This window comes from Vicugna pacos, chromosome 34, assembly GCF_048564905.1.
Source record: "Vicugna pacos chromosome 34, VicPac4, whole genome shotgun sequence".
NCBI classification, from domain to species: domain Eukaryota; kingdom Metazoa; phylum Chordata; class Mammalia; order Artiodactyla; family Camelidae; genus Vicugna; species Vicugna pacos.
Genome location: NC_133020.1, coordinates 297,451 through 322,790, shown reverse-complemented (window position 1 = coordinate 322,790; position 25,340 = coordinate 297,451). Strand labels below are relative to the sequence as shown.

The following is a 25,340-nucleotide window of genomic DNA, read 5'->3' as shown; positions in this document are numbered from 1 at the left end:
TAAAATTTATAAGTCATTTTAAAACTTTGAAAGTAGAATAGAAAATTTTAAGCACCACAAAATTAAAGACATAGATTTATTTAGACTTAATTGCCATTGTAAACACAGTCAAATTAATTTTCCGTTATTTTACCCCTGAAAATTGTAGACATTTCAGAGCCATCATGGAATTTTGCTAACATGTTGCTAACTATACACATTTTTTAAAAAGGACAATCTTCCCAGAAGAACAGGATTTTTCAAAGGAGAACTAGGGATTAGCATATTATAATCTGTAGACTCATGAAATGTTCGGTCACACTGTGAAACAAACGCATTGATTTTATGGTTGAGTGAGCCCATTAATTAAAATTGTCTTATGAATTTCCCAAACTCCTGCCTGCAGAAAAAAGAACAGCTGTCTTACACAAAAACAAGCAACTTGGCTCTGAAATGTTTATAACTATCTAGTTTATTCCATAGGGAAAAATGATTTTCTCTCACCTATGACCTTACTTTATGAATTAGAAAAAAATAATGTTAATATTTAAGTTCTGACCTAAACTTGTTTCTCCACCTTCAGGCTCTTTTTATGATACTAATCACCTTTGAATGTTGAGATAAAGTGGTTAGTAACCAAAATTACTTAAATTAAATAAATTACAGCTTTGCAAAGACAGCGCTTGGCAAGGCTGTTATTCAAGTAGAAACAAAGAATTTGGAACTATATAAAAATTTCAGAATTACGCTTTAATTGGTAAATATTAAGTTATGAGAAATTCTTATGTCAAAATTATTTAGAAACCAAAAGTTTTAATCTCCCGATCCATAAACAGAGATTTCAGCAAATCAGTGAAAGAGATTCTGCTAAGGTTTCCTGTGAAGGAAGGAATGTTCCTGATGTGTGACCCTCTAAATTGAAATAAGTTGAATGTTAAAGAATCTTATAACTTGGAGGAACTTAGAGGTGGTAAGAACAATGGTTTCTCAATCTTGGCTATACAAAATCATGGAATCAAAAGGGGAGAAGAAAAAAAAAATGCAGTTGTCTGGGCCTCACTTCCAGAAAGTCGATTTTACTTGTCTGGAATAGGGCAGGGCATTGACACTTCTGTTTGTAAAACTCTCCAGTTGATGTTAATAAACAGCTTAGACGGATTGATGCAGGGATTCTCAAGCCTAAGTCCAGCCAGCTGGTACCTGTGCGAGCCCGTGCGCCGGCTGCGCACAACAAAAGGGGGACGATAAGGATGGTGGGGGTGATTTCCTCAGTAAAGTTGACTTTATTCATATTGTGGGTATTATTCATCTTTGAGAAGATGTTGGTAATCATAAATAACACTTATTTGTTGCTATTTTCTTTGTTCACTTGTTTAATTTTTTCATTTATGCAAAATAAAAATATTTGCCAACACTTTATGAATCTTTCCAATTGATTTTTCTCTCTTTTGGAAGGATGAATCTGTGAAAACCAGAACACTAGGAAATACTGCTTTTACTAAAATCAATAACTGTATTAAACCCAGAGATATTAAGCACCCCATTAAGGTTACAAGTTCAGTTAGGCCTGCATTTGAGCCCAGAATTCCATTCCTGTGACTTTTTCATCACTGTTTTGCTGTAGCCTTTAATGGGGACGACTCCTTTCTTTCTAAGGCGTAAGGCCAACAACAGGTTTCACTCAGACTTTCTCATCCTAGAGTTGAGCCCATACACCAAGCAGGCTATTTATAAAGACCTTATTCAGTTGTTTCAGTAAAAGATCTGTTCAACTTTGACACAAAAGCGGATTGGTCTGATTTTTGTTTTTAAACTAAAAGAAAAAAAATCAATTAAAATAAAAAGAGAAGAACAATCAAAAGTCCACTGAAATGACAATGGATGTTAACAATAAAGCAGACTTTTAAGATAAAATTGGGGCTTTTTAGTACTGTATTCAAGTCCCTCCTCAGTTTCCTCATTTCTTCTCTCCACGTGTCCTCACTCCAAGCATCTTAAACACTGGCAGTCCCACATGCTCACCGGGCTGCTTTCACACAGCTTGTTTTTTCTGTACAAACTACCTTCACTTCCTTGATAGTCCTCGCTTCTCACCTTTTGCATAAATGTATTTATCACAGACTTATTTCTGATTAACCTTATGACAGGAAACATTTTTTGATAAGTCAGTGTTAAGTCTCTCCCCTATACTAACTTCTATAAAAATTCCTATCTCTATTTTCAATATAATGCATTGTAAGTCATCTATTTTCCAGTTGGACTAAAAACATCTTGAGGTAAGCATGGATACCTTCAGTACCTGGACAGTGCATTGGATACTTTCCCATATTTCAATCCAGCAAAGGTTTCTTTATCAACTAATAGAGCAGTAAGGAACTCTTCACACTTGACTTTGCCTGTGGATAGAAATCAAGCATCCCAAACTCCCAAAATTCTCTCCATCTTGTGACATCTTTTCTAACTGTTTCCTCTTCCCTCTTCAACTGTCTAAATCCAACCTGTGTGTCAAACTCCATTTCTTCTAGGAACTTATGTCTAGAACAGGCTATCCCTGTTAATCTGTTTTTCCTCTAAACTCCGGAAACACCGAAGTCTCCTTGATTCATTGGTTATATAACATATAATGTTTACCATTCAACTATTTGAAAATTTTTTTAACTTCAGTGTGTCTAATATTTTCAGATAATTTTCAATAGTGAGAATCTGATAAAAGCTCTGAATTTGCTCCCCAGGAAAAAAAGCCCTTAGGCAGACATATACAAGATATTTTGAACCCCTAAAATCCATTCATTTTCCTTCTAGGGGGTCCAGGCTGAGAGGAAATGCAGTGGTATAAAAGATTCTTGAGGACTTAAAATTTATTACTAGCCAAGTTGCTCCAAAGCCTTATGCAAACACTTGATGGATACCTGTGGAATTAATTAAATGGATTCTCTGTGAACTGTAGGGACATGATTATTGTATGGAAAGCAAGTGCAAAAAGAGATTCTCTGTTATAAGAAAAGTCATCTCCTTTAAATGACTTATTCATTTGCTCATTTCTTCATTCAACAAAATTATCTTGAATGTTGTGTTGCCAGGCATCCTGTTATGTACTGGGGATGACAGGGGGATAAAAGCAGAAGAAAGTCTCAGTCCTTGAAGAGTTTCCAATGGAAAAAGACTAAGATTGCAAAATAGATTGTAATTATGAGGTGCCACAAAAGAAGAAGGAGGAAGAGGCGGGAAGGAGAGAAAGATGAAGAGAAAAAGAGAAAAGAAAAACGAAAAGAGAAAGGGAAGGAAAGCAACAGCAGAGAAACCCATGGAAGTATGTTACAGTGGAATCAACCTGGGATTTCTAACCAAGAGAACTGGAAAATAAATCTCACCATAAAAAAGAATAAAATAATGCTATTTGCAGCAGCATGGGTGGAACTGGAGATGGTCATACCAAGTGAAGGAAGCCAGAAAAAGAAAGAAAAATACCACATGCTATCACTTATATGTGGAATTTTTTCTAAAAAAAGAAAAAGATACAAATGAGCTTATTTACAAAACAGAGACAGACTTACAGACATAAAAAATAAGCTTAACAGTTACGGGGGGAGGGGATGAGGAGGGATAAACTGGGAGCTCAGGATTTGTAGATACTAAAGACTGTATATAAACTAGATACTCAACAAGGTCCAACTCTATAGCACATGGAAATATATGTATTGCAATGGCCTATAATAAAAAATATGAAAAATAATACATCTGTATAAATGAATCACTATGCTGTACACCAGAAATTAACACAACACTGTAAATTGACTATACTTCAATAAAAAAACAAGAAAAAAAATCTCAAAAGGCATACATTTATAAGAAAGTGATTGTAGCATTTTTTTACCCTCTGATTTGTTTAGTTAATTTAGCAAATGTCTCAGCAGTATTTCCAGCTTGAATCTAATTATTCTGAGAACACCATCATTTTCAGCAAAATAATTTCAATTCTTTATTCATTGAGCAACTAATGAAGCTTTGTGTTTCCATATTGTAGAAGTGAAAATGTTATAAATTAATTTCAGTAATAGTTACAGTTGTTTTGATATAAGCAACATCAACTGTTTTTGACTAACTTAAGCAAAAACAAAACTAACCAACTAAACAGTAATATAGTGGCTATTACTAAAATATTCCAGTAAATATCTGTTTGCCTTGAAGAAATCAAGGAGGAACGTCAAGGCTAGATCTCTATCAACAATAACACAGGGGGAGGGTACAGCTCAACTGGTAGAGCCCATGCTTATCATGCATGAGGTCTTGGGTTCAATCCCCAGTACCTCCATCAAGTTAGTAAATAAATAAACCTAATTACCTCCCTCAAAAAAAAAATAACACAACAGCTTGCAGACATGAGATTGGAAGTTGGTAGGCAGAGATGGCAAAGCAGGAAAGTGGATGAAGATGGAGAAAGCTGCGAGTGGGAAGGAAGGACAGTTGGAAGCATTCTATTGTCTGAATAGGTAGATCTCTGAGGTGAATAAATCTGCCCAGAGGAAAACTAATGAGAGCTGCCTCAAGTCATTAGTATGGGTGACTATTTGAAATTATATTTAAGAATGTATTGCAGAGGGAAGATTTTAGTCTTGTTACTAGTTTATTCTCTATAAGTTAACCTTTAAAGTTGATAGTACAGATAGTAGCAAATACATTTCTACAGAATGAGGAGTAGTCATAAAAGCAACAACACAAGCCCTACCTAGAGCTGTGATTCTGTAATGCCACTTGTAGCTATGTAGTGGGAGAACTCAGCCAGTGGGGGGAGACAGACAACACGCACTCTGAGGATCAGAAAAAACTGGTTTATTCTGCACCGGTGGTGGCCCAGTGGAGTCACCTCCAAAGGCTGAGCACGGCTCCAGCTTTGACTGCCTTTTATACATGTTAAGCTTTCAGGTACTAGGGACCTTCCGGGCTACGTGCAGTAAGTTTCTCAGCAGCTGTTACTGGCTGATCCAAGAAGCAAGCAAGGTTACAGAAGCCAGCGATGTGACAGTGCAAGCAAAGGGTGTTTTATCTTTGCTTAACTCTTCTTCCTCAGCTAGAGACTGCAAAGGAGAGTTTATTGAAGTTTCACATACACACACACACACACACGGTCTCTAGATTTTGTGAGGTTCCCCCTGTCAACTGAAATACACGCATAACCTTTGAGATTTGCAGATACTGACAGGTATATATAAAAGAGATAAACAAGTTTATACTGTATAGCACAGGGAAATATATTCAGTATCTTGTAGCTCATGGTGAAAAAGAATATGAAAATGAATATATGTATATTCACGTATGACTGAAGAATTGTGCTGTGCACCAGAAATTGACACAACATTGTAAACTGACTATACCTCAATTTTTAAAAAAAGTTAAAATTTTTAAATAAATAAATAAATAAATAAAAGTTGAGGTATGTTTATTTGGTGAACAATTCTGAGGACTCGAACCTGGGATGACAGCCTCTCAGATTGCTCTGAGGGACTGCTCTGAAGAGGTGGGGGAGGAGCCATGATATATAAGAGTTTTACAACAAAGACCAGGTAGTTGGAACATTAAAAGATTACAAGTAAGCTAAAGAAAACCAGACATCTCAAGTTAAAGAATTTAGTGATTTTCTATGTATGGGAAGTGAAGGAGCAATAATAAAATGGCTGCATTTAGGCTAACAAATTCTTGGCTTTATGCTTATGGCTTGCTTCTAGGATGATCAGCAAACACGCCTGACACGGACACTGCTCCCAGCCCCAGGCCCAATGTTAAAGCTGAAGTTGTTGGTTCTACTGTTTGATTTGACCTTACTCTGATAATTAAAATTTGCAATCATGTTTGGCATCTGAGTCATTCCCCAGGAAGGGAGTCACGGGGTGATAACCTCAGGAGAATGATCAGCCCCTCCAGAGCTCCTCCGCAGCGCGATGAGTCTGACCAGATAAAGAAGGGTGTGGGCTGGTGACCTTCCAGGCCACCGGGAGGTCCCATGATACCTGATCCACCTGCTACCACCTTTCATGCTCAAACCTGTTCATCTATGTAATCACTGAGCCCCAACCCCAAGACAAGTTCACAGTTGTGAAGGCACCAGCCTGCTGGGGGTCCCCTTTGCCTGGCAAAGCAATCATCCTGCCTCTTTTCTTCTAAACTCCATGACCTGGTGTCTGAGTTATTTGGCTTGTCAGGGACGGGGGCGGATATTTCGGCAACAGAGGGAGAAAACATTTGGGCTCACTGAATTCATTCCTTTGACAAGCACCTAGCTATCCAGGGCCAGTGTCCTGTCCTTTCTCATTCTGAATCCCCTCAGAGGGCACCACTGTGAGTGGCTACAGAGGCCCGGCTGCAGGCCTGTCCTCACTGGGGGGTGGCGGCAGCCGCTGATGACTTGATGGCTTCAGTGTTCCTTGTTTACTGTTAGGATTTGCAGTATTGTTCGTTCACACCCTGAACAGCTGACTATGGACTGCTTCTGAAATAAACATATTCTCTAGCCTCACTGATAACTGTGGAGAGAAACAGAGGGCAGCCATGCCATGCTTTCCTTTTAGCGCTAAGCCTGAAGCATTTTCCCAAAGGATCAAAAAATTAGAAATTATATTTAGGTGAACTGAGAAAAACATTTCAGTGCTATGTATAACCTTTTCTAATATTTCATCTCAAAAGAAGATAGAAATCTTAACTAAAAAGTACTATTTTAATGGTTTGGGGCATAAACACAAAAAGTAAATTTACTTTGTTGATTTGTAGAAGTAAGAGTGTATCTGAAGCCCATTTAAAATTTCTTGTTTTCAAAGCTATTAGATAAAATTTAAAGACAAACAGCTAAATGTAAAAGGTGCTAATGAGAATTGATCATTATAATTTTAAAAACATGTTAATGGAGTGCTTTATTAAAACTGATGTGTTTATGGACTGAAATTTGATAAACACTGTAATTGTTTGCAATGTACTGTTGTAGGACGAGTCATGCAGTTGAATGAAATAGAATCATTTATAATGGGAAGTAACCTAAAATAAAGTTGAATAGGGAGAAATATAGAGAACACAATATCAAAGATTGAGAATATTGGCTACATATTTGAAAGGAAAAAATATTTTGTTTTTATAGTATTTCTTATACCAAAATAAGTTTAGGTGAATCAAAATTGGATTTTTTTACATGTATTACTTTTGTTTAGCATTTTTGCCTTTTCTTTCCTGGTTTAGAAAATAAATTTTACCAAATAATAACAAACCATCTTTGATTCAGGATTTCTTTGTGATGCATTAAGACTACTGTATAAACACTGTGTGGTTTTGTTGCCGAAAGGTCACCCCTGTCCCTGAGGAGCCGAATAACTCAGAGACAAGATCTTGGAGCTTTGAAGAAAACAGGCAGCTTTATTGCTTTGCTTTATGGCAAAGGGGACTCCCAGCAGGCAGGTGCCTTCAAAACTGTGAGCCCCACTTGGGGATGGGGTGGGGTGGTTATACAGCCAGAGCTCAAACAATAAAGCATCAATAACCATCAACAGAATCATTTCCCATCAGAAGACTCAGAGTGGCATCATGATGCCTCCAGGTGAACAATTCCATAGAGGCTAGTGGTTGTCACTTTTTCAGTCTCTTCATCTCGTGAGCACTCAAGGCATGGTCTTCTTGTTATTTAGCCTACTTCGTAAGGTTACAGTTCTGTGACCCTCTCCCTGAAGACAGACTCAGAGACCAAGCATGATTATAGCTTTTCATCACTGGAATAAAGTAGAAACAGTAAGATCAATAGCTTTAGTTTTACCAACGGGCTTGGAAATGTGAGTAGCACCCAGTCAGTCAGGTCAGTTGACCCTTGTAAGGGCAAGCATAAGAATAAGCAGTCTGTTAGCCAAAGTGTGGCCATTTTATCAACTCCTCCTTCACAATCAGCATTTCCTGATTGAAAACTTGTGTTTTAGTTTTTTTTTTTTCTAAGACGGCAAACATAGGTAAACTTAGACCTGCCCAGAAATTACTGTTTTCATAGTTTATAAATGACACAGATAGACATTTCCCAAAATGTAATTACTCCTACAGAGTTTACCTCAAAGCTGTTATTTTGTTTATATTTACTTTTCTTGAAAGCATTTTTTTACACTGAGTTCCTTTTCTTGTTGACAAACTTATGACAGGAATAGTAAAGTCTTATTTGACCTCGAGTAACGCAGGTAGAAATATTATACTTAACATCGCTGACTCTAAAGATGTGTTTATATTATTAAACCAACAAGATTAAGCTAGCTTCAATACCAATACTACTACTGAATATTTTTTAGATAATATGAACTTGAAATTCATTTGGGCCCGTTTCTTTTATATTTTTGAGTATTTAAGCCCTTAATTCCTTTAAGTCAATTAAATAGGGTTCTTTCATCATTTAATTTTGCCAATATCATACATCTATGGCACACAAACATGAAACAGACACCTTATCATTTCCATCGTAAACTTTTAGCCATGAATCAGATATAACAATGTAAAACCAATCAGCTAGCTGCAAAAGAGGTTGGATTTAAGTTGGGTTTTTAGCAGACAGAACAAGTCAAAGTTGCCTGTCTAAGTGGCTAAATGTTTTTAGTAATATTTATGAAAAAGAGAAAAATTTCTATTTGTCCTCAACAAGTTAAGTTCCAAATTACTTATTTCCTCTTTTTCGAGATTTGCATTTTAAAAAGATGGTGAGATCAGAGTTCCTGGAGAAGACAATGTAGAACATTGGTATCTCAAAGGCATAGAAAGGCAAGTTTCTCCTAGAAAGACTTTGTTGCCTTAAGTCCAGGGGAAAACAAACAAACAAAAAAACAACTCTTTCCTCAATACTCATCTCAAGACAAGCAGGGGAGGTCTGGGGGGAGGTGAAAGGATTGGTAGATTTTGTGTTATTTCTGGAGCCACACATCTGGTCCTGTAAAGACTAGATTTGTAAAATAAAGACAGTTTTGTTTTTTCTCATTCAGCTCAGGGGAGAAGGCTTCCCCCCCAAATTTCTATTAGGCTCCAAACATCAGCTGTGGCCAGTGTCGTCCCACCGATGGCTATCTACTTACAAACACGACTGAGGCGCCTTCCTGGGTTTGAGAAGTTTTTTAATTATGGCTCTTGATTCAGCCTTTGCTCTAAAGAGGCTTGCCTGCAGCCTCAAGTGGTCTTATTTCTAATGATAGCCTGACAATTGTCGCTCTGTCAGGGGCCTCAGCTTCCCAGACAGCAGGGGCCACTTGAGAAACAATGTGGGGTGGAAGGGAGACCCCCTCTGGCTTGGGAGTAGACACTTTTCCTGACAGGGGTCTTTCATGTAAGGATCTCTGAATTGGCATGCTGCCTGGAATTAATGAGCAAGTAAAAGTCCCTTCCCAGTGAGGAGATGGGGCGCTCAGCCACCAGCAAAACTGATGCAGGAAAAATGGATGTGGGGCGTGAGGAGGGCCGTGTCCCAGGCTTCGGCTGAGTCCCTGGGATGTGCTCCACCAAGTATGGGTCCTTGGCTTCACACAGGAAGGAATTCAAGAGTGAGCCACAGTTGAGTAAAGGCAGATTGATTTAGCGAGATACACTGAAAGGCAAGAGAAAGGCCAAGAGGTGTGGGGGTTGGGTGCTCAGATAAAAAGTAGGTACACACTCCACAGACAGAGTGTGGGCCCTCTCTGAAGAGGGAGAGAGACGTGTGGGCACCGTGTTGCTGGTTTTTATGGGCTTGGTGGCTTCATATGCTAATACGTGGAAGGACCAGTCTAAGTCTTCCCCTGGGGGAGGGGCTGGGGTTCCCAGGAAGTTGGCCATTTCCCACCCTGTGACCTTTTGTGGCCATCCTCGGGACTGCCATGGTGCCTGGGGGCGTGTTATTCACTATGTTAATATATTACAAATGGTTGTTAAATGAAGCTCAAGATCTGCTAGAAGTTAAATCTCTATATCCTGAGCCTCCAGGCCTCCTGGGGGTTGAATCCCTCACCGTTCTGATGTGAATTGCTGTGGCCTTCCTTGAGTGGCTGTGCCCTGCCCCCTTCCTGTCTCAGCACAACCACTTTGGAAAACCCTTTTTCAATATTTAAACTAGAAAATACAGAGACTTATGAAATAGCTACTACACTCCCCGGTGTAGACTCTATGGAAACGTGTGTTCAGGTTATTTAATCAAGACACACACACAAACACACACACACACGTAAAGGTACGCTATGAGCTTCAAACTCTAATAGAAGTCTGTTTTTGCCTTGTGCTGAGCATCGAACCATGGGTGCCAAAGGTTTTCTCCCAATATTCCTGCTCCGCCCTCAACTTGCAGCCGTCCTTGCAAGCCTGCACGTCAAAGGCTTCTGTCCCCGGGCCTTAGCCACACTGCAGCAGTGAACTGCCTTGTCACTCAGTGCCAGTCTCAAGCGGGAAGCAAGCAGGTGGGCTCAGTGTTCGTGGCCCATCTTCTGTGTGAAGAGGGCCCTGTATTACGAGGCCTCAGAGGTCGGCTTTCACATTGTTCCTGTTACTCCGTTCTATGGTGATCAAACTCTGCTTTGCATCTGTGGCTCCAGAGCAAGGGAGAGTCTCTGTCTCTCCTGGTAGCAACAGACCTCTGCTTTGAATTAGTGCAGGATGCTGGGCCCCTCCCTCAGCAGCAGAAAGCTTTTACTTTCTCCAGAGTCAGTGGGACTTTGCCTAGGTCATAGAATGCAAACATCTCACCTTCCCCGGAGGACAAAGGCTTTCACATCACTTCATTAAAGGGTCCAGGAAAGTGTGCAATGTCTTTATGTTCGTCCCCCAGTGGTGGCCAGTCAACCTCCACGCACGTGCACCCCCGCAGGCCCAGTCTGTCGTCTGCCCCCAATATTTCTTGCATGATGATATGATTATTGTAGGCTTCATCAATACAAAAAATAACAGCAATGAATTAGTACTGGAAACAAAGACTTTTGAAACTACAAATTCATTCATCCTGAGTGACAGTCTTGTTAGGCTTATATTTGGGTGCCAATCAATAAACAGGACTAAAACATTCCTGGAAACAGCTTAGGAAAGGTTAAAAATTGGTCCTGATTTGGCTGAAGTTGTCAGCACCCTCTAGTGGAAAGAAGTCTTTGAAAAACCATTTCCTTAATGACACAGACGTATCTCAAATGTTTGCACAGTTTTCATTATCAGTTATCAAAATTTGATAGTTACAGAAAGTAAAATTTTGAGACAGCAATAACAATGTAGTACTTCATTTCAGCGTTTTAAATAATTATAAATCCTTTAATATAGTTTGTTGTCTCTTTCAGAAAAGCAGCATAAAACACAAAATATCTCAACCTTACTAAAAAATAAAATCTAAATGAAAGTTTCTGTATTTAAATTTTATTAATGGAAATTCAGATTATTCTGTTCTCACTAAATCAATATCATGCAGATAATTAAAGAATAATACTTTAAATGTATGCCAAACTTTCAATTTGGTGCAGGGCATCGAATGGTCAGCCTGAGGGTGCCCTCACGCCTTCTGGCTCTGCTGTGAAACCAGCAAGCAACCTGAGACCCTCTTCAATATTTCACACTAATTTGGACAAGCATATCTTCAGTAATAATAATTGGGTCACAAATCTCTGTCCAAACTCTGAAATGTTAAAATTAATAAGACCACATTACTGTGCTTATTAAAAAGGTAAAATTATAGATTAAGTGAATGTCTTTCTTTCTAAATAACTTTTCACTTTGGTTGATCTAATGGTACTACAATTTCATTGACATACTAGCCCAACTCATTTAATAATCAATTCATGACGCTCTTAAATTTTGCATAATTTAAGGGCAAAGGTCTTCATGAAGTTTCTTTTCCTTGGAATGTTTCTCACTTAACTGGTAGCAATAAGGGTAGGACCATTGTTCCAGCTACTCATTTTGTTTTCAGATGAGGAGTAAGGAGTCTCTATGTTGCTTGGAACTAAACAGTGATTTTTCATAGGGAAAGCATGCAGATGAAGAACTGGAGAAGCCAAAATTCTCTCCATGAGAAAGAAAATGAAAAAAAACAAAAAACAAAAAAAAAAAAAAAAAAAAAGAAGAAAAGATCCTAGAGAGGGGACAGAATAGGATGGGTGGCCAGAAAAGCAAGGACAATGTTGAGAAATGCAGCGTTCTCTAACTTTAATGTGCATCAGGTTCAAGTTGGAATTCAAGAGAATCATAAATTGATTATTAAATAAATACCAAAATGCAGATTGCTTGGCTCCACCCCCAGAGTTTCTGTTTCAGTAAGTCTAAGACAGCGCTTAACAATTTGCATTTCTAACAGGTTCCCAGGTGATGCTAACGTTGCCGGTTCAGAGACCACACTTTAAGAACCAGTATTATAAGGGATATTCAGGGAGTTTTGGTTTAGGGTGTATGGTGTGACTTTCCAGATGACCATCCATCCCTGTTTGACAGAGACTAAGGGATTTCCCACAACTTGCAAGGCTAAAACTGGGAAGTCTCCAGTAAACCAGGATGACTGGTCATCCTACATCGCATCTCCAAGATATTTCAGGAAAGAGCTAAAGTATTGGCTAACACTTTTGTACCAAAATTTTGTGTGTTTTCTTTTTAGTTAATTGGTTGATTAATTTATTAATGTTAATTTTTTTTATTGGAATGTTGAGATTGACCTCAAGGCTAATTGCATTTTAGAGGTTGTCATCTACGATTTTTGCCCAAGGTGCAGTATCCTGCTACAGCTAGAACTGGTTGGCACCTAAAACTGAGTAAACCATCACCGTGACTATCAAGTGGACAGTATTTTGGTTCAGTAGAAAATGAAAGAGCTCAAAAAGAGGAAGAATGTTACTTGGACTACCGCTTCAAAGTGATAGTACTCTGACAAATTTCTCAGTTATCACAATTCCAACTTTTGGGGAAACTCACTGTTATGGAATGAGTGTTTCACACAGAGTTAATTATATACAGTATTATGTCAGTTCGAGATGGGCCAAGTTTTAATGGCAGTAATAAATGCAAAACCTATTAAGCTTAAGTCAACAAAGATTTATTTCTTGCACATACCGCCCAGTCTTAGAACTCCAAAAGAAAATGCTCTTTTGCCATAACTTGTTATATCATAATTCAAGAGACAGCACAAAATAAAAAAAAAATTCAACTGAGGAGCTGATAATGGGATTTCCCATCTTAATGATGACTCTTTTTCACAAAATAAGGACCTATAGAAAATAGAGAACATAAGGGGAATATTAACGGTGATCTAGTTTTAAAACATGGTTCTAATAAGTGAGGAGGGTATAGCTCAAGTGGTAGAGTGCATGCTTAGCATGCAGGAAGTCCTGGGTTCAATCCCCAGTACCTCCTCTAAGAATAAACAAATAAGTAAATCTAATTGCCTCCCCCCAACAACAACAAAAAAACATGGCTCTAATAAAATGTAACTTTATTAAAATCCCCAGAGGTGGCTATGTTAATGTTAGGTCTTGATCTAGTGACAGACCTTGGAAAAGTATTTATAGGCTATCAAAGATGTCATAATCCCAAAGTGGACAAGTGGTAAAAATTTCATTAATTTTGTAGGTAGTAAAAGTAATTTACCAACAAACTACTGGAGTATTTTATGATGACCTCTTAGTGCTTCTTAGCATTCTTAGGTAGTATGTTTTCCACTGATGATTATTGTCTGAAAATTATTATTCAGTTATGTGAGATAGTGCCCTAGAATCTAGTTTTTTACAAAGCTCCCCAGCAGATTTTGATGCAATTAGCCCACACCATGGACACTAAAAAAAAAAAAAAAAAAAAAAAAAAAAAAGAAAGCTGTATTTTTGACTTGGTGAATGGAAATACAAAGGAACAGAATGTAAATAAAAGGTTAGTGGCACTAATAAAACATTCAATTCAGTATAAATTGAAGATTATTTTAAACCATAAGCCTATGGTGTTATTTTATGACTCAGTCTGTAGTTCTAATTTCTACTCATGGCTCTGCCACTAACTTCCTATGCAATTTCAGATAAGTCACTTTAACTTCAGCTTCTTCTGTAAAATGAAGGCAAGTAGACTATTAGTGAAGATCCCTAGTTCTTTAGAATATGGGGTTTTAACTCCATATTTCCTTGAAATTTCCCAGTTATCTTAAAGGAATGTGTGGGATATGTATAGGGGTCAGATGTTTAATGTAAGATCTTGGTGGTAATTATTATGGAGAGAAATGTCTGGCCTTGTCCAAAAATGCTTTGCCTTAAAAAAAAAATGCCCACTATTTCTAGGGAAGGTCAGTAGCCTGCAGAGTACAGACAGGGGTTCAGGACATGCTAGTGCAAAATATGGCGCCTTGGCACATTGAATATTTCAAGAGTGAGGAATTTGAGAAATAGCATGTGTGGTAAGGACTGTCTGATCTTCCAATTAAGCAGGTCACAAAACATAGGGAGGACATTCTTACCTTCCCCTGAAATAGGTCACAAAACCCTTACGTGAGAGGTGACCTTTCTATACCCAGAAGAAAGATGCCTCCTGATTTCTAAAGACAAAGGGACACAGAAATCTGAATAAACAGGCCTTGCTAAGTTTCCTTCAGTTTATTGCACTCACTTCATATCCTTTGTCCCACCCATGACTTCCTGCTCTCCATCAAGTCTAACAGAAAACCCCTCAGGTTTAAGAATTCCTTCAGGTCTTTATTCCTTATGAAGGCTCCCGTAGCACATAAAACTTAGATTATAGAAGCTTGTATGCTTTTTACTTCTTAATCTGTGTTTCATGATAGATGCCCTAGGTGAGAACTCAGAAGGGAAAAGTAAAAAGGTATTTTCCTGCTGCTACAGAATGTGTATCATGGTTGAGCAAGTCATGGGGTCTGGGGTCAGATATTTGCAGATCATATCAACCTGTTGAAGACTAGTTCATCTGAACATGATCTCAGATAGATTAAGTACAGCATGGACTAAATGATAAAACGAGAGAGTACAGGGAAAGCAAAACTACGCATCACATCAAAGTAGGATCCTGACACGCTTTTATTCCAGTGGTTTATATACGGTCTTAGCACGTCACTTGTGCCCCTCTTATTAATAAGAAAATGGCAGAGAGGTATTAGGGAACCACTCAGTTTAATTTGGGAAAGTTGCTTAAATTGGAGAGTGTGAATTAGCTTTGACCCAGAGAAAGAGCTGAACTGAAAACCCTGAGGTTTGTGGCTCTAAACAAACCCTTGATGTATTCCTACCAAAGACAACATGACTGAGGTTACCCAAGAGATCACTTTGCTACAAAACACTGCCAGCTATGCACAAGGTAAAATTACAAGACATAATTTATCTGCAGCACTCTTCAAATACTTTCACCTCCAGCTTCCAACTCCCGATACTATACTGGAATTGTGTGAGGTCAACGCAGGCTATAAAAGCCTTCAAATTTAAGTATCTAATATGTGAAAGCTATTTGGGGGACTAAAAATATAAACGATACATAGTGCCACCCATTAAGATGGTCATGCTCATTATTTAGTGGGGAAAAAAATGCCGCAAGAGATGCTAACAACAATCAAACTTAAGGTACAGAGAAGCCTTCCTTAACTAAAATACCCCAATTTCTAAAATAATCGCTTTCCCCAATTCCCATAGAGTATTGCAATCTATCTACCAGAGTGCACTAAGAATACTGATTTTTTAAAAATCCTCTTTGAGACTGGCGTCATTTGAAGTTCTCTTTAAACCTAAAAATTCCTTAGCAAAGTTCATTCAGCAGTAAAGGGCCCCTCTGGACCTTCAAGTTTTAATGTGAAAGTCTAAATCTTTGCTCCACAACCAACGGTCGCTCTCCCACCCTCCAAAGCTGAGGAAATCAAATGCCTTGGAACCGAATGTTTTAGTGATTCAGATCACTTAAGTGAAAATAGAAATAACCTGGGCAGGAAAATGCGCACTTTTTTAAGAGCTTGGGGATTGCAAACATGGGGAAACGCCGCCACCTATAGGTAAGGGATGGGATCATCAGAGGGGAAAAAAAAAAAAAAACAACCCTACGGAAACCTTCAGGATAAGCAGCTGCTTTCATTTCGAAGCATCAAGCTGCGCCACTCCAGCGTCCGCAGACGAGGTCGGCCCCTCCCGGCTGTTCCGACCACTCAGCGCGCCCTGCGCAACGTGATTGACAGGGCAATAGCCCAATCCGTTACCTAAACTCGTCCCTTGGGAAACAGCGACCAGATGCTCCCGGAAGCTCGGGGTCCGCGCTCTCCCAGCATCCTTTGCCTTCCGGCTCTGCTCGGGCCCCTCGGGCCAGTCCCGCCTTGCGCGCCCATTTCGAGCCCGAGTGTCAAGCGCGACTCTCCGGACTTGAGCCTCCCGCGCACGTTTTCCAGGACTGGGTTCTTGGCCAGGGGGCCAGAAATGGCGCAGCTGGAGGGTTACTACTTCTCGGCCGCCCTGAGCTGTACCTTTTTAGTGTCCTGCCTCCTCTTCTCGGCTTTCAGCCGGGCGCTGCGAGAGCCCTACATGGACGAGATCTTCCACCTGCCGCAGGCGCAGCGCTACTGTGAGGGCCGTTTCTCCCTCTCGCAGGCGGGGCCTCCAGCCTGTCCCGCCCAGGACACGCTAGAGAGGGCGGCCCCGGCCCCGGCGCTGGTTTCTCCCACCTTTATCCTTAGCTCCTGCCGCTTGAAACAGGAAAGAAACTGGGTTCTTTATCTCTGTTCCTGTCTCTGAGATCTGTGAAATATCTGCTAAATAAATGAGTAAACAGTAGATCTGTCTCTAGGAAGAAATGCTCTGGGAGATTAACTGATGGGGAACTGAGTTACTGCCCCTCTTGTTGGCAAGGGATAGCCTAGTTTTTGTTTTCCAGTTAAGGGGTTAAGAGACATTAGATTACTCCCAGGAAATACAAGAAAACTTCGGTTTAGCTCACCTGTCAGGCACCTCACTGTGGATTTTAGGAATTGGGTAGGAGGGGCAGGAGGGAATCCACAGCCTCTGAGAAGTGATATGTTACATTAATTCCGTCCTTGGTGTTTTTAGCGACCGTCTGTTAACCGGATTAACTGGCAACTAGTGAAGTGCCAGGATGTTTGAATATATATTTTGCTACGTAGATATAGAGGTACAGGTACAAAAATAAACATATTATCCGTCCCTTCTGGTAAAGGGTATTCTAGAGTAGTGGTTCGAAATACAAAATCTGTAGTTAAACCTGCTTTTAAATCTTGGCGCTGTAATGTACTAGTCATGTGGCTTGGATATTTTCTGAGTTTCGGGTTACTCTTATCTGAAAGTGACAGTAAAAGGCTAAGTACTTTAGGGCTTGTTGCAGGATTGAATTCAGAGGGCTTAGCACAGTTCCGGGCTCAGTACATGGTAGCAGTCATGGAGCCTGTGGTTTAATCCCTTCAAACACTTTGATCTCTAAGCCCGTCAGAGTTCCAGTGGATGTTTCCAGCCTTTCTAAAACTGGAGCATTTGCAATTTAATCACCAAAACTACAGGCCTTCTAAAGAGTGTGTCTTGGAAAATAGAAACTGAGTTCAGGTTGTTGCCTACTGGTTGCTGATACCTTAAGAGTCACAGAGCGAGTACAGGTGCAAAACATAAGCAACACTTTTCTTTAGAGGAGGTATTTGATTTGTCGTAGGATACCTTCCCCAAATGCCTGATCGTTGGTAAAGATGTGTTTGCGCTCAGTATCTTTATGTCTGTCTTACTGGTATTACCTCTTGCTCTTGCTTCATTATCGGCCTTTTATTTTTAAGTGGGACCCCATGATTACTATATTACCTGGCTTATACCTGCTGTCAGTCGGAGTGGTCAAACCTGCCAGTTCGATCTTTGGATGGTCAGAACATGTCTGCTCCATTGGAATGCTCAGATTTGTAAATCTTCTCTTCAGTGTTGGCAACTTCTATTTATTATATTTGCTTCTTCGCAAGGTGCAACCCAGACACAAGGTTTGTGTTCAGAATAATTTACTGTAAGCTTATGTACAGTCATCGACAGTTACGATGAATTGGTTTTATGAAATTGATGAAAAATGTATTCAATCCTTAGTATTTGTGTATCTTTTGTAAAGATGAAGCAAGTCCCCTACCCCCATTTTAGAAGATATTTCTAAAATACTTGAATTTCTAAAAATACTTGAATAACTCATATTTACTTATAAAATCTATAAAGTAAATTTTTATGAATTAAACCAGTTCAGTAACTATTTACTGAGCTTATTTCGTGTGCTAAGCACTGGGACTACAGACGTGTAAGTAGGGCAATCTCTTTCTTATAAAACTTCTATCTTCGTTAGGGGAAACAGACTTTACCTGAAGAATTTTTATGTGGTTTAAGAATACAGACCCTGGAGATGAATTACCTGGGTTTGAATTCTATCCATTTACTAATTGTGGAACTTTGGGCAGTTTACCCCTTAGTGACTCTATGTTTTTGTCTGTTAAATGGGAAAAATACAGAGTCTACATCATAGGACTCTTCTGAAGAGTAAAGGAGCTTAATCAATGGAAGGTGCTCAGAATACTGCCTGATATAATAGTAAAGACTCAGTAAGTGTTAATTATAATAATTATTTTTAACTTAGGTGATTTCAATGGTGTAAGTTACGAGAGGGGGATAAATGTGAAAGGTTATAAGGATACAGAGAAGGAGCAGAGGAGCACTTGTTGCAGCCTAACTGGGAGGGAGAGGTGTGGGTGGCACTGGGTGAGGCTTCTCAGAGAAGATGGCACCTGAGCTGAATCAACACATAGGGCTAGAATTGGAATGACTGCCAGCAGGAGAAATAGCATGACCAGTAGCAGAAAGGCGTTGAGCAACAGGATGCAGGGAATTGCTATCTGAAATCATAAGATTATAAAATACAGAAGTCGTAGGGGAGAGGTCATGAATATATTTATGTTATAGAAGGTTTTTTGGCCTTTATCTGGTAGGTGATGGACAGCTCTTGATTTTAATTAAGGGAACTGCGTGATCTGGCTTGGTGATTTAGAGTAAGTGGGAGGTGGAATTCAAGGGCATAAGAATACTTTCAAACTCTGAAGTAATCTGTCAGGGCAAAAGAAGATACTTAACTTTAGACTGGGCCCACTATTTTCAGGAAGATCTCTGTAATTTCATCACGGACTAGTAAGATCACTGGGTATGGTGGTATAAATGCTATATGCATACGTATGTTCTCTCTGGTGCAGTTTTGAAGGAATATCTTTAAAAGAAATTGGTGGTGGTGGCCCAGTGAATGCTTATGGACGGCACTAGGACGTAAGCTCACCGAAATGGAACCACCCACACTGTGTCCCATTCACGCCCATGTTCCCCGTAGAATTGCGTTCAGTGTCGTGAACAGTGTCACTCCTTAACTACTTGTTGAACGACTCCAAGTATTTTAGGCCGTAGAAGCTTTGACAGAGACGTGCAATGTTTTATTGGCTTCCAAGCTAAAAAGTATCAGAAAGTGCTCTCATAAATACATACTGTGTTTCTGCAATGTCAGAAATTAGATTAATATTGAATAATTTTATTTAAGTAAGTAAGATTCAGGCCTTTTTTTTTATGTAGTAAATGTCTTCTCTAGCTGAGCAGAAGTAGCCTGTTTATTGTGAACTGTGTTTTCTCTTCCTCGTAGGCCGCCTCAAGTGTCCAGAGAATCTTGTCCACAGTAACGTTAGCAATATTTCCCACGCTCTATTTTTTTAACTTCCTTTATTATACAGAAGCAGGATCCATGTTTTTCACTCTTTTTGCCTACTTGATGTGTCTTTATGGAAATCATAAAACTTCAGCCTTGCTTGGATTTTGTGGCTTCATGTTTCGTCAAACAAACATCATCTGGGCTGTCTTCTGCGCCGGAAATGTCATCGCACAGAAGTTAACAGAAGCCTGGAAAACTGAGCTGCAGAAGAAGAAAGAAGAGAGGCTCCCCCCTGTTAGAGGACCGTTTTCAGAATTCAGGAAAATCCTTCGCTTTCTGCTGGCGTACTCCATGTCGTTTAAGAACCTGAGTGCGCTCTTGCTCCTGACCTGGCCCTACGGCCTCCTCGCGCTGCTCTTCTGCGCCTTTGTGGCCGTCAACGGCGGGGTGGTGATTGGCGACAGGAGCAGCCATGAAGCCTGTCTGCACTTTCCCCAGCTGTTCTACTTTTGCTCTTTTACTCTCTTTTTTTCCTTTCCTCACCTCTTGTCTCTTAGCAAGATCAGGGCTTTTCTCTGCTTGGTGTGGAAACGGAAACTTCAGTTTTTTGCAGTGACTTTAGTCTCCATATTTTTAGTTTGGAGATTTACTTATGCTCATAAGTACTTGCTAGCAGACAACAGACATTACACCTTCTACGTGTGGAAGAGAGTTTTCCAAAGACACGAAATTGTGAGATATTTGTTAGTTCCACTCTACATATTTGCTGGTTGGAGCATAGCGGACTCACTGAAGTCAAAGCCCATTTTCTGGAATTTAATGTTTTTTGTGTGCTTATTTGCTGTTACAGTACCTCAGAAATTGCTAGAATTTCGTTACTTCATTTTACCTTATGTCATTTATAGACTTAACATACCCCTGCCGCCCACATCCAGGCTTGTCTGTGAGCTGGGCTGCTATGTAGTCGTCAATTTCCTGACTTTTTACATCTCCCTGCACAAGACTTTTCAGTGGCCAAACAGTCCGGACACTCAGAGGTTCATGTGGTAATAGCAGGGTTATCTGGAGCTCCAGAAATAGACTTATTATTTAGACTATTTTCATAATGAAAATTGAGTAAGTAGAAATTTTGGAATTTCTTTTGGGCACCATGGTGAGCCTCAGATCATAAGACTTTTTTTAATGTTTTAAATATCAAACATTTTAAATATATGTATATACACATATATATGTGTGTGTGTATATATATATATATGCATATATATATAAAATCTAAGGCAGTGAAGTGATAAAAAACAGAAAAGTTTTAAGACATGCTCCATAAGCCTGAAAAATGATGGGAAAATAAAATTATTTGCAGCTATCTCATGGTATTTCTTTGATACTCTTGGCCACTCAAAAAGCTTGGAAGCTTTTTACACCAAATTTAAGAAACCTGGGTGTGCTTTGTGGTGCTGGAACTTATTCATTCTCTTCCAAAAGAAGTAGCAAAGCCTTTGAAAAATATTTACAGATGATGAGATAATAGTCTTGACTGAAAAGTTGTTTAATATTTTAATGAATATAATTTTAAGTGTAAGGCAAAACAGACTCACATAGATAGTGCATGTTATAAAATTAGAGGCTCTTCTGTGTTTATCTAGAAATCAAGTTGCTGATTTTTGTTAAAAATCTAGGAATGATGGAAGTCCTCTCACTGTTCCTAATGTGAAAATATGATAGCCAAAGATAAGTTGTGTTGATGATAACACTTTTTAAAGGGGATTTGCTTCCTGAAATACATCACTGTATTAGTTTCCTATGGCTGCCATGGCCATTACAGATTGCCACGTATTTGGTGGCTTAAAAAAATGTCTGTCACCGTTCTGGAGGCCAGAAGTCTAAAATTAAGATGTCAGCAGTGTTAGTGACTCCTGGAGGCTCTGAAAGGTAACCCATCCCGTGCTCTCCTGCCTTCCGGTGTCGGAAATGCTTGGTGGTCCTCGGTTTACAGGTGCGTCACCCCCGTCCCTGCCTCTGTCTTCACATGCCTTCCTCTCTGTCTTCCTTCTCTTACAAGGACAGTGTCTTTGGATTTAGGGCCCACCCTGATCCAGGATGACCGCGTGTCCAGAGCTTTAACTTAATAATATCTGCAAAGACTCTCTTTGCCATATGAGGTCATATGTTCAGATTCCGAGTATACCTGTCTTTTGGGGGGCACTTTTCAACCCACCAGAGTTACCAAAGTAGATTTTTATGATAAAACTCATAAAATGTGTAGGAAAGAGTTTCTTTGCTGAGATATTTTAAATAAAATTGTATCTTTTCTGAGAGGTTAAAAACAAGTGACTTCCAAGGTCACATAGTTGCAAAACTAAAAATAACTGATACTTGATTCCATGATCCAAAAATAGTTCGAATTTAAGGGAAGTTTAGAAATTATTTGATCTAGTCTTATTTTCTAGGTTAGGGGTTTGGGGGGGGTCGGTTTTGGATTCCGTGTCTGCTGTTTTGAGTACATTCTTTGCGTTTTCATCCTATTACAGCAAAGTATTATTTGGATATGTTAACTTTGACATGTAAACTTAGAACTGTGAGTAGAATTTATCTTTTAATCCAGTTTTATGTTGGTAAACTTTTTAATCACTGTGTGAACTGTCTTCAGTGTTGAATTATGCTTTCTTTGGGTTTTACACAATGAGTGGATTTGGAAAACACTCTCCATTTGCAAATATAAAATTGTGTGCAGGTGAAAATTACAAGTGTAGTCTTGAGTAATAAATACAAAATCTTTTATTGTATAAACTATGTGGGGCCAAGTTGTGCTCTATTTAGTGCTCAGAAAGCAGATTGATTGATTTTTTAATAATAACAGTGACTGTACGATGGATATTTCTACCTAAACTTTTTAAATAAGACAAGAAAGCACGCTCAGACAAATTATGATTTTATAATGGGAGACAGGAGTTCCAGGAAGTCAAAATTCTCCCCAAAATGTGTAAGTTAGGAAAAACAACTTTCTTATCTGATACTCTTGGTGCAAGGCTTTTATTTTTAGGCATATTTTTGGGATGAAAACTTTTTCTCTCTGACCGAGTCTGGCAAGAACGAGGAGGCTGTCCCACCCCGTGGACTGAGGGAATCATTGTTCCTGTTAAGTTTGAAGGGTGGAGTCCCTGTCTTCAAAGGGATCTTTTGGAATTCTGTGAATTAAAAGGTGCTGTACAGTGTTGCTTTTAGAAACATCCTGAAGTTATGTGTGTTTTGAACATTTTTCAGGAGTTACCAAATAGATATTTTTGATATTAGACTTGACTGAGCTTCTTGATTACAAGGTGTAATTCTTTGTCAAAAAAAAAAAAAGTGTTTACAGGCTGGGGAGCCTGTGAGCCCTTACAATTATTGTTCTTAAACCCTGTAAGTGGGATTATTCTAAAGAATATGATAAAAAATATTTGGTCCATACATTTTTTAGGCCCAAAAATACATCTTTCTGAAATTTTTCTACCTTATATGAAATTGTATAGATACAGAGTATTACTGTTGTAGATGTAGAGTATTGTATACATATAAAGTGTTAGATGGCATTAGTAAGGTTCTGATATACTGTTTCTTCACAATTGTTTGTATTTTCTTTTAGCGGATACCTATAAATCTTTTCTATACATCTATATATTTAATTTATTTTGGAAATACACTCATTCCTGGGTTTAAGCATAGCATGTCCTTTTGGCAAGAGAAATGGTGTTAGCTGTCTGACCTCTTCCTCCTCCTCTTAAAGTTATTTCTGGAATGTGCTTAGCCTGTCATAAAGTATCTAATAAAAATAGCTTAATGCCATATATTTCTAATAAATAAATAGCTTACTGCAGTGTACTTCTAGTTTGAGTTTAACCACCACTGGGCTTGACAATTTTTTTTCTGTATAATTGTCTGAAGACCAGGTGTGGAGAAGAAAAGAGAGCCTCAGTTTTTATTTATACCCTCTAAGTGGTGGACTATTTTTTTTAGACTCTCTTTTAAATAAAATATTTCTATAAAGAAATCCATGTTCATTAGATTAGAGAGCATTTATTATCTTTAAAACAATTAGAATTTCATTAAAAAGTGAAACAAGAAAGTAACATCATGCAAATAATATGAAAACATTTTTTCTAATGAAAACATAAGTACAACTTAGGACAGTGGGCTGTAGAAAAAGCATTTAACATGGGAGTTAGGAATTCATTATTTTACTGTGGTTTGGGAGTCAGTAAGGCACGTGGTTTAATCTTTGGTCCTCACTTCAAATGAGAATAGTATTTGTTGTAAGTCAGTGCCTGGCACCTAACCTTATTTCAAAAAACAATTCAGCCCCTGCCATACATATGTAAATTTATTATTATATAATAAATATTGAGTGGATGAATGCTGAATGAAGTTTTTGAGTACAGAATGAAGTGAATATCCTAGTAAAAGTATGATACATGACCATAAGCTAATTTCAGGAAATAAATGACCTGTTTGGTAATGAGAGCCATTCTAACCCTTTTTCATCTTAAGTCTCCTGACCTACTTTTAAAAATTTTTATTTAATGTGGTGTTTGATAATTGCATAGGTATTTACTTGAAAATATGTGTTTTTATAATAGAATATGATTTCAAAACTTTTGCTGTTTATTGAAAATAAGAAAAATAATTAACTGCCAACCATTAAATTGTAAGAGCAGCAGAATTCTTGATCATTAACACAGTTTTAGGGGAAAAGGCAAATTACAACCAATTACAAATATTTCATGTTGTCTCAGGCTGCATTTTACTAATTTAGAGGTAACTGTTATTTAGGGTACTTTTTAACATATTTAAATATTGACAAAAAGACAAATATTTCCAATATAATAAAACCTGCATAGCTAAGAAAATTATAAAAATGGATAGACCGAAGACACATTTTTGACATGTATCTGTGAATCCAACACTTAAGTATTTACTATTTGGAAATTATTTCTAGGATAAGAAATTTTGTCAGAGAGTAATCCAATAGTATCTTTATAATCATGCTTTTTAAAAAAGAGTATTTGATTAATTTAATTTGAGCTCTGCATCACCATCAGCCCAAAATAGAGAAGGTATTTTTCTGATGAGAGAAATACTACACATTGCATTGATTTTTCACAATGACTGAAACTTAGGTTGATTCAGTTCAGTTGAACCGTATATGTGTACATGGGGCACATACAAAACGAGGGAGAGAGATGGAAAGTAATAGTAACAAAAATCGCTCTTATTTACTTAGCTCCTACAGAGCTGTAGGCACTGCACAGACTGCTTTACAAACACTGTCTCGTTTGATCTTACTCGTGTTCCTGTTAGGGAGAAGTTGGTTTCTGTTTGACTGCTGGAGGAAACCAAGTCAGGCTGATCTGGTAACTTGCCTGCAGTCAGCTCCTTAAGAATGCGGTCTGACCTCCAAGCCGGTGAGTCTTTGACTGCTACTCTGCCTCGGCATGGAAGTTCTTCATAAAGAGCAGTAGGGTGTGCAGAGAGAGGTGATAATCTGCCTTCACTTTGCCTTAGCCGGACCATTCTTGGCACGTTATTTTTTATATTGGATGTAGTCACTTTTAGGCATGTTATTTTTTATATTGGATGTAGTCACTTTTAGAAATGCTAGAAACTGTTTAGAGGAGAGTGAGCAGATGATGAGTGTTTATAGTTCTGTTGAAGAGAAATGGCTAGAAGACTATATAGGATGTTTAACTTGGAAAAGCAGAGATCCCTTAACTTGGTAACAT

General features: G+C 38.6%; 1 protein-coding gene and 1 long non-coding RNA gene across 2 annotated transcripts; one reads left to right on the top strand and one right to left on the bottom strand.

Moving 5' to 3' along the window:
• Positions 1–6,957: 6,957 nt before the first annotated feature.
• LOC140691295 (uncharacterized) lies at positions 6,958–16,268 on the bottom strand. Its single transcript, XR_012066896.1, has 3 exons — positions 16,139–16,268; positions 10,687–10,863; positions 6,958–7,724 (listed from the first exon to the last, which is right to left on the bottom strand). It is a non-coding gene; the product is annotated as an uncharacterized lncRNA (long non-coding RNA).
• Positions 16,158–24,180, top strand: LOC140691294 (dol-P-Glc:Glc(2)Man(9)GlcNAc(2)-PP-Dol alpha-1,2-glucosyltransferase-like). Its single transcript, XM_072954567.1, has 3 exons — positions 16,158–16,523; positions 17,708–17,902; positions 19,579–24,180. The coding sequence occupies exons 1-3, from the start codon at positions 16,170–16,172 to the stop codon at positions 20,632–20,634; spliced, it is 1,605 nt and encodes a 534-aa protein (XP_072810668.1). The 5' UTR covers positions 16,158–16,169; the 3' UTR covers positions 20,635–24,180.
• Positions 24,181–25,340: the final 1,160 nt, after the last annotated feature.

Coding starts and splice junctions, on each gene's coding strand:
- LOC140691294 (XM_072954567.1), top strand. CDS start 16,170: ATGCTCCCGGAAGCTCGGGGTCCGCGCTCTCCCAGCATCCTTTGCCTT. Junction 16,524..17,707: donor GCCGTTTCTCCCTCTCGCAG/GCGGGGCCTCCA, acceptor TTTATTTTTAAG/TGGGACCCCATGATTACTAT. Junction 17,903..19,578: donor AGGTGCAACCCAGACACAAG/GTTTGTGTTCAG, acceptor TCTTCCTCGTAG/GCCGCCTCAAGTGTCCAGAG.